We start from the raw sequence: 10326 nt of genomic DNA on the forward strand, positions 1-10326 counted from the left end.
AAAAGCCTTTAGCTTTGATTACGGCACGCATTCGCTGTGGCATTGTTTCGATAAGCTTCTGCAATGTCACAAGATTTATTTCCATCCAGTGTTGCATTAATTTTTCGCCAAGATCTTGCATTGATGATGGCAGAGTCTGACTGCTGCTCAAAGCCTTCTCCAGCACATTCCAAAGATTCTCAATGGGGTTAAGGTCTGGACTCTGTGGTGGCCAATCCATGTGTGAAAATGATGTCTCATGCTCCCTGAACCACTCTTTCACAATTTGAGCCTGATGAATCCTGGCATTGTCATCTTGGAATATGCCCGTGCCATCAGGGAAGAAAAAATCCATTGATGGAATAACCTGGTCATTCATTATGTTCAGGTAGTCAGCTGACCTCATACTTGGAGCACATACTGTTGCTGAACCTAGACCTGACCAACTGCAGCAACCCCAGATCATAGCACTGCCCCCACAGGCTTATACAATAGGCACTAGGCATGATGGGTGCATCATTTCATCTGACTCTCTTCTTACCCTGATGCGCGCATCACTCTGGAACAGGGTAAATCTGGACTCATCAGACCACATCACCTTCTTCCATTGCTCCAGAGTCCAATCTTTATGCTCCCTAGCAAATTGAAGCCTTTTTTTCTGGTTTGTCTCACTGATTAGTGGTTTTCTTACGGTTACACAGCTGTTCAGTCGCAATCCATTGAGTTCCCTTCGCATTGTGCGTGTGGAAATGCTCTTACTTTCACTATTAAACATAGCCCTGAGTTCTACTGTGGTTTTTCTTCAATTTGATTTCACTAAACGTTTAAGTGATTGCCAATCACGATCATTCAGGATTTTTTTCCTGCCACATTTCTTCCTCGAATACGATGGGTCTCCACTATCCTTCCAGTTTTTAATAATGCATTGGACAGTTCTTTACCCAATTTTAGTAGTTTCTGCAATCTCCTTAGATGTTTTCTCTGCTTGATGCATGTCAATGATTTGACCCTTCTCAAACAGACTAACATCTTTTCCACGACCACGAGATGTGTCTTTCGACATGGTTGTTTAAGAAATGAGAAGCAACTCATTGCACCGGTTGGGGTTAAATAACTTGTTGCCAGCTGAAAGATAATCGCCCATGCAGTAATTATCCAATAGGAGGCTCATAACTATTTGCTTAGTTAAATCCAAGTGGCCACTTTTTTTTGGGACAGGCAGTGTATTTTATTTTTTTAAACATGCACATTTCATGCAAATTCAAGACCCACCTGATTAAGACAAAAAATAATTGATTCACTCATTTCTGATCACTACTAATAAATGTACAAATGGAAACAAGAAAACAAGAGCTCTAATTGTCAGTAGATCAATTAAGATCATCAGGGGGACCATTTTCTATTTTACCATAATGAACTATCAATCTTCTTTACTGCATGTCCCAGGTGTGAGTATCCCAGAGGTGTATGAAGGAGAAGATATAAAATATGCTGAGAGAGCTTTACTAAATCTTCATGGTGCTCATCTTTAGGCTCATGGTAAATGATCCACATTTTCAATCACACTTAAGGTACGGCCACATGGTCATGTTTCTTGATGCAATTTTGGAAGCCAAAATCAGGAGAACATAAAAGAAGAGAAAGTATGAAGGACAGATACAACCTCCTCTTTTTTTCAATTAACTCCTGGTTTTGGCTTCCAAAACGGCAGCACCAAATCTGACCGTGTGGCTGTACACTTAAAGGCTATGGACACCATCTGGGCAATTTTGTTATGATTGCATTTTAGTCATTTTGGGCTAAATATCATTTTATTATTGGGTCTTTATTAAAAATGTTCAGTGGTTAAAAATCAGACTGTCCCTCCTGAGTTCCTTTAGCTGACAACTCATGTAGAGCTCTTAGCTCTGATCTCCTGACCTCATAAACATTCTTGTAAGGTCAGGAGATCAGAGATTAGGCTTCACATGACGGAACTCATGAGGGATAGTCTGTTTTTTTACCCTTGTATCTCAAAAATTGTTTAACATTTAAAAAAAAGACCAACTGAAAAATAATTTTCAGCCCAAAATAAGTAAGATGCAATAAAAAAAGATTGCCCCAAAGATGTTCATAACCTTTAATGAGATGACAATTTTTTATTTTCAATAGTAAGACTGAAATATATTTTGACACATAGGAGAACTTACATGAATGGATTTTCTCACAGCAAAAAAAGCAGATCAAACAAGCAAAAATCCTGTGATTTGTGCTGTTAGTGTTGAAGGTCTTAATTTTATCAGTAACCTAAGCTAAAGTACATATGCGTGAACAGGGTCTTAACTACATCAATGGCACCATTTCCAACATCTACATACTGCCACAAATAGAAGTGCCAAACATGCTGTGTGTATATATATATATATATATATATATATATATATATTATTATTATTTAACCTGTTATTGACTGGCCTTAAATCATGATTTAATTCTACACTACTAGGGGAGTCTTCCTTTTCTCCCTTTTGTGTTCAGATGTTTCACTATTATTATATATTTTTGTTTTGCCATTGTTCTTTTATATATGCATTGACTACATATCTGTGTAGATGTTTTGATCAGTATATGTGATTTTAATTCTCTCTGTGTATGTTTAAAGTGATTGGACATATGTGATTGCACCATGTGTGCAGCTCCTCACGATCATGTGATCGATTGATTGCATGGCCAGCTGTGTGAGCTGCTCATATGGTGCGATCCCATTACTAGTTCGATATGTCATGAGGAAGGACCGATATTTGTTTGTGGTCTGAAACGTGTAACCGAACAATTCCTGTTTCTGTCGAAGATTTTATGCCGCAATAAAGCTACGAATTTTTTCCACCATTCTTGAGCTGGATTTTCCCATAATTTTCGAATCTACTAAAAATAATGTTTGCAACATTTTTTTTTGTTTTATTTGTGGAAAAACTGCAAAGTTTAAAAAATATATATTTTTCACATTTTAGCTCATTTTTTAAATATACAAATTGACACTAAAATAATTCATTAAAATGGGTTCTCTATTTTGTGTCGGTTATTTTGATATATGTATATAGTTTTGTGTGAATGGGATGATTTTTTTAATTTTTTTATTTGTATTCTATTTTCTTGGCACATAATATGTCACCCAAGAAGTCTTTAAAAGACCTCTGGGGGGCACAGAGATGCAAAGGATCCCCAGTTACGGGAGAAAACAGCCCCCTGTGGGGGCATTTTCCACAGGCAGAGCTGATGAGTCTGCGGCTCTTCTATACCCAATACACCCAGTGATCACATAATCGCATGGTCCAACAGAGGAAGCGGCATAGCCGCTGAATACCCTTTCAATAGGTAATATTTTGGGAAAGGCTTCGCTTCTAGCTACACACTGCTGTACAAAGTCAGGACATGTTCAGTGCGGCACCCTGAAGAAGAACAGGGAGCGGTGAGTACAGCCAGTGCAGCGCCACACTCACCACTCCCCCCACCTCCTGCATACTGATGACTGCTTCCATAATGGAAGCCGTCATTAGTATTCACTCTGTAAGATGCACTTCCATTTTCCCCCCATTGTGACCACCCAGTAGTTTTCATTGGGCTTTGTAGCACTTTTTTGATCACTGCAGCCAATTGGGTTGTCATACCCTCCAGCCACACTAGCCCCCCACCACCCAAAAAGTTGCACAACCCCTTCAAATAAATCTAGCAGAGCAATTGGAGCAATAAATAGGGAGATCTCTGGATCCGTGTTAGGTACAGGGCTGGTTCTAGCTTTTTTGGAAAAAGATTGTCGTGTTCTATATATTGTCTGATTTTCATCTTTTACATTCAATTATACATTTTCCCATTAAAGGGATAACCCCTTTATTGTTGGAAAGCTCACTGCTGTTTTGCATTTGGTTGCAGGCACTATGGGGCATAGTTTTTGAAACAACCTGCCACTTCTGTAGTCATAGATTGTTAAGGTGTCTGCCACATCTCTAAATGCTAGTGTGAAAGTAGCCTTATCCGCTCAGAAATCTGCACATCTTACCACAGCACATTAGAAAAATCACGCATTCCCAGTGGAAATCATGATTTTCCTAAGACACTGACTCTCCAATGACTCAGTATACCATAATAATAATTACATTAGTGAGCCTAAGTGCAGGTGCGAGAACACAGGGTTAAGTGAGAGGTTTATTAGGTTTAATAATGCTGATGGGTGCTCTTTAAAGGAGTTGTCTCATCTCAGACAGTGAGTACATATCGCCAGGATATGCCCCCATTGTCTGATAGGTGCGGGTCCCACTGCTAGGACCTGCACCTATATCGAGAACAGAGCCCCGAAAGTGGTGTGCAGCCGCCCTTCATTCATTTTCTATATTTCCGTCGGCCGATAGAAGTGAGTGGGACTGGTGGCTGGTCATGTGCGGTGCACTCGCATTAACGTCTATGGAGAGAGTGCTTGGTGGTGGCCGGAAAGGAGTCTTCCAGCCACCACTTTGCGGCGCTCCGTTCCCGATATAGGTGCTGGTCCCAGTGGTAAGACCTGCACCTATAAGACACCTACTTGCATGACCCTAAAATTGATTTTTTTTAAATAGTTCAGTTGTCTTAACAATTTGATGTCTATTTCCCCACAGGTTTAAGGGTACTTTCACACTAGCGTTAAAGTTTTCCAGTATTGAGTTCCATCATAGGGGCTCAATACCAGGGAAAAAACGCATTCGTTTTGTCCTAATGCATTCTGAATGGAAAGCAATCCATTCAGTATGCATCAGGATATCTTCCGTTCCGTCCCTTTTAAGTTATTTGGCCAAAGAAAATACTGCAGCATGCTGCAGTATTTTCTCCCGCCAAAATTCCGGAACACTTGCCGGATCCGGCATTAATTTCCATTGAAATGTATTAATGCCGGATCCGTGTAAAACAAAACATGCAATGCAACAGCTCTCTGCAAACCAAATAAAGTACAAAAATGCATAATAATTGCTAATGCTATACTTATAAATTAGAGATGCTTGGTAAATCATTTTGAGCCCGTCTGCCACACGTCAAGGCGATCTCTGTAAGACGGGTTCCTAACACTAAATTCTACCTGTTATGTGCCATGACAGCTACCATATAATTCAGGGAGTGTAGGTTCCACATGCATGCTGGGCCTGCTTCAATTTCTGTCATCTTTGGTGCCAAAATGGCCTCCATTATATCCAAGGAATGCAGGTACCAACATGCATGCCGGGCCCACTCCACACCACTCCTGGTGCCAAATGCCGGATCCGGTACCAAGTGTTCATGAAATTGCCGCATTGACGTATCCGGTTTTCAAGTCTGCGCATGCGCAGACCTTTAAAAATGTAAAAATAAATAAATACCGGAACCGTTTTTTCCAGATGAGACCGGAGAGACGGATCCGGTATTTCAATGCATTTGTCAGATGGATCTGGATCCAGAAACAAATGATATCCGTTTGCATACCGATTTCTGGATCCGGAAGGCCTGCCGGAATCCAACAACGCTAGTGTGAAAGTACCCTTAGGCATTTTTTATTTTTTTTTGTAGATCATTTTATATTATATAAAATACATAAGAAATGTGCATGGCCCTAAATCCAAAGGAAGTCATCAGGGAATTGATAGAGAACCAAACAAGTATTGAGAATTTTGAGATTGTGGCTTTCTACCACTTAGCAAAGAACCGTCCTGTTTTTTTTGCTCTATTTTTCTTCATCTACTTGATCGGATTACTAGGTAACATCATAATAATCATAACAGTCATCACTGATGTGTCACTACATAAGCCCATGTACATCTTTCTAACCAACTTATCTTCTGTGGACATTATTTTCACGTCATCGACTCTGCCGAAACTGATGGACATCTTACTCACCGGAAACAACTCAATATCCTTTGTAGAATGCTTCACCCAAATGTGTTTGTACACATTTGCTGCTTGTACGGAGGACATGCTTCTGTCTTTTATGGCCTATGACCGATATGTGGCCATCTGTAAACCCTTATATTATCATATGATTATGAACAGGAGGAATTATATGTTGGTTCTTGTGAGTATATTGATTTCAACTGCTGTTGATGCCTTGTTTCTTACTCTGACCATTTATCAGATGAATATATGCCATTCTAATAAAATACAACAGTTCTTCTGTGAGCTCAAGGCTTTCGACAGAATTCTTTGCAACAGCACTAAACTTCATCTCATCATCGTTGCGGAGGTCATAATTGGGCTCATCTTATTTCTTCTTAGTTTAATATCATACATCAAAATAATATCTCTTGTTCTGAGCATTTCTTCCACAACGGGTCAGAAGAAAGCCTTCTCCACCTGCACCTCACACCTTACTGTCTTGGGTATGTTCTACGGGGCCGGTATGTGCATGTACCTAAAGCCTCCTTCAGAACATTTAGAGGAACAGGACTTGGTTTTATCAACGCTGTTCTCGGCAGTGACCCCCATGTTAAATCCAATTATGTACAGCCTAAGGAATGAGGAGGTAAAGTTGGCCATAAAGAAAATAATTACCTTGAAATAGGGTAATAATAAAGTTCCTAGTTATTCCATGGCCTGGGGGAAGGGAAGAGTTGTAATATTATTTTTCTCATATTCTTTCCATTTTCAATGAGTATGCATCTTTATATTCTTAAGCAGGATAAAATAATATGTGTCAACTATGTACTTAGCACCTGGATCTGAATACTTTTGTAATTGTATGTTATTAAACATTTTGTATAGCCACTGAGTTATTAAAAAAAAAAAGTATCTGTATGGCGCCACCTGCTGTTTGCTTTTTTCCTATTTCTTTGTCCTGCTCACTGAAATGGCCGCACATGCTCAGTTTCATCCTTCAACTGCCTCCTGAGCTGTGATAGGAGAGCTGAGAAATGCCCTCTGAGCTACTGAGCTACAGCAGGAAAGACACTCCCCTTGAGATGTCAGCTTGATATAAATCTAGCAGAGCAATGATTGGGGAGATCTCTGGACTCATTTGAGGTACAGGGCTGGTTCTAGCTTTGTTAGAAAGAGATTGTCATGTTCTATATGATGTCTGATTTTCAAGTATGAGGAGATCACACTATACAAAAGGATATTGGAGAATTAGAGAGGGTTGAAAGGCAGACAATTAGAAAAGTGAAGCTGGTAAGAGGTCTTTTATAGAAAGGCAGGAAAGGCTTTATTGAAAGGCTTAGTAGGATGTACAGAGAATCCACATAGACATTACATCTATTGCAGTCTATGGTACAAGCAATTACAAGTTCAAGACGCCTAGTGGGGGAGGGGGGGGGGACAAAAAAGAAAGTTAAAAAAGTAAATAAATGTTTTTAAAAATAGTCTTAAAAAGTATTACAAATTCTAATCACCCCCTATACCAATGTTACATGTAAAATAAGTAAATAATTAAACAAAAAAAGCTTAATTGGTACCATCACATCGCAAAATGCCCAAACTATTAAAATATAAAAGTATCATGGACGGTGAACAAAAAAATCTGACTTGTCAATTTTCCATTTTTTTTCATCACCCTGTCCACTGAGAAAGATGTAATAAAAAAATTGATCAAAAAGTTATTTGCACCCCAAAATGGTACCAATAAAACTAAAGTTTCTAAAAAAATAAAAATCCTCCACATAGCTACAGTATACAGATGGAAATATAAAAATCTATATGGTGATACAAAAAATTTTGCTTTTTTTTTTCATTTTTAGTGCACAGTGAATTCTGTAAAACCCAGAAAACCACGGTGGAACAATATTTTTTTCGAATTTCACCACGCAAAGAAATCTTATATGGTAAAATAAAAGGTGTCATTAAAGAAAATACAACCTGCATACGAGCAGTCCTCATATGGCTAAGTGAATAGAAACTGAAGAAAGCTATGGCACTTGGAAGACAGAGAAGAAATAAACAAAAATTGTCCTGGTCCAGAGGGGGATAAAATCCCACATTCCCAGTCCTTTTTTTCCCTCCAACAGTAGAACTTCTGCATTTACATTAGATTGTCAGTTGCTCCTGTTGATCTTGATGGCATGTATCAGTCGTAACCAATGTATTTTATAATACTGTTAGGATAGTTTCACACTAGCGGCAGGGGAGTCCAGCAGGCTGTTCCGGCGGGTGAACAGCCTGTTGGATCCGTCCTGCCGCTAGTTCACGTGTGCCCCCGGACTGCCACTCCGCCCCCATTGACTATAATAGGGGCGTGGCGGAGTTCAGGCGGCAGCACGGCAGCGCATGGTGAGAGGCAGCCGGACTAAAAGTACTGCATGTCATACTTTTGGTCCGGATGCCTCTCGCCGTGCGCTGCCGTTATGCCACCGGAACTTCGCCCCCGCCCTCATTATAGTCAATGAGGACGGAGTGGCAGTCCGGGGACGCACGTGAACTAGCGGCAGGACGGATCCGACAGGCTGTTCACCCGCCAGAACAGCCTGCCGGATTCCCCTGCCGCTAATGTGAAAGTACCTTTGGTATTTTTGCCCACTGGACTACATCAGGGTCTGGGTAAAGACTGTAGATGATAAGCCTTGTATTAAGTAACATGGTACTGGGTTGTGGCTCCTGTGGGATGAGCAGGAACCTGAGATAACCCACTGTTCAGGAATATGTTTTGTTAAATTAAGTTCTGTAATAATAAGTAAAGCCTGTATTACACAAGCCAATTGAGCAAGCGATTGTTGGTAGGGAAGCATTCCCTCCTGGCACTCGCTTTGTAACTAGTGGAGGAGACCACTGCTATGCCATTGCTCGTACCCATACTGCCTAGTGGTTTGCATGGGGCAGATCGCTATTAGACAGCATGATCTGCCACTGGCAAGCGCTGATTTTTAAGCGTGTTTGCTCCCTCATTGGGCAATCAGCGGCAGTATTACACTGCAAAATGATTGTGAACGCTCGTTAGCGATTATCGGCCGAAAAAAAGGCCAGTGAACTACAGCCTTAATAGTGCTGCTACCTTGTGTGCCTTATGACCATTAAGCATATTGCTTCTTTTACTTTGACAGCAACCGTTAAGCTGTTGTGCCACTCTGGGTGATGCCATGTTCAGTAAGGTTGAACTGTTTAACCTTTATTTGTTGTGCAGTTGTCTTCTTTTAAAGGTCAGTCACTCAAAAAACACACATATACTGTATGTCTCTCAACGTACAAAACCAATACAATGTCAAAAAAACAATCAGTACAATTCAGAACAAGTTTACTACACAGATTTTGTTCCAGAACCTAGCTTAGCACACAGATAGGGTAACAGAACTAAGATTACTCTATAGATACACGACGATGGTACTGGTTACCGGTCCGCTAACTCTCCAACCCAAAGTCCCAGAATCGTTTCTCCCTTTTTCCCCAATAACAACTCAGACACAGCGGTGGATTTTAATCAGCCACAGCAGGCGTTTTATTATTTACATCCATAAGAAACATTACCGATGAAGGAAGGTCCTGGAAGCCTCAAATAATTAAAATCCCATACGGGGAACTCCACCTTGCCTCCAGCAGTTACGCACCAACTTGGAGGCACCCACCGATGAACCCCTTAAAACCGCCACCAACCAAGGAAGTCCAGCCTCAACCGTAGGGCCTTCCCCTCGTCAGCCACCTGTCAACTTCAAGGACATCCCACCGCCACCAACACGCAGCCTTGAAACCTTAAGCCTGCGTGTCCCTCCACATAGATAATGCCGTCTCAATGCCTCCTTGCAACCCCAAACACCATAGGTCAATACCCACAGCATTCAAATGCACCCCTTCGCCCCTCCAAAACTCACCCACACCTTGTTCCAATTCCCGATGCCGAATTGCCATAGGACCGTTCCGAGCCATGAACCTACCCACCGCCCGATTCACATTGGTTCTGGCCTTGTTAATCCGATCCACCGAACAAGCCTCTCCCCACACCTTCCGAAGCACTATGTCTGATCAAACCATCAACATCCCTGGAAATAAAGCCCACAAGTCAAACTTTATATCCCTGTAACGGAACGCCTAGCACCCCAACCGGGTACCTCCGTCGATAGGTGCTCCTAGTGCTTCCAGAGGACTCCAAGCACTCCACTTGACACCGTCAGCACTGCAGACCCCACGAACCGCCAAAGCTTGGTGGAGGTCTCGCCGTCTCCTACCCACCCTGGACCTACGACAAGGCTCCAGGCTCCAGTGGGTGAACCTCTCCTAAATCCAGAGACAGGAACCAGGAGCAAGCTCTTACAAGAGCTTATACTCAGGGGAGTATTGTGATATAGCAATCCCCAAGAGTGTAGTTATTCCATCCCCCAAACATGAGCCAAGACTTCATGAAGGTATAAAACAGGAACTCTTTATTGAGGGCTACCCGCCTGTATTTATGCAGGT

General features: G+C 41.4%; 1 protein-coding gene across 1 annotated transcript; it reads left to right on the forward strand.

Moving 5' to 3' along the window:
- Positions 1 to 5557: 5557 nt before the first annotated feature.
- Positions 5558 to 6514, forward strand: LOC120987401 (olfactory receptor 13F1-like). The gene has a single exon (XM_040415893.1). The coding sequence runs from the start codon at positions 5558 to 5560 to the stop codon at positions 6512 to 6514; it is 957 nt and encodes a 318-aa protein (XP_040271827.1).
- Positions 6515 to 10326: the final 3812 nt, after the last annotated feature.

The sequence above is a fragment of the Bufo bufo genome, chromosome 1 (assembly GCF_905171765.1).
Source record: "Bufo bufo chromosome 1, aBufBuf1.1, whole genome shotgun sequence".
Lineage (NCBI taxonomy): Eukaryota > Metazoa > Chordata > Amphibia > Anura > Bufonidae > Bufo > Bufo bufo.

What these genes read in the sequence shown, in the direction of transcription:
- LOC120987401 (XM_040415893.1), top strand. Translation starts at nt 5,558, where the DNA reads ATGTGCATGGCCCTAAATCCAAAGGAAGTCATCAGGGAATTGATAGAG.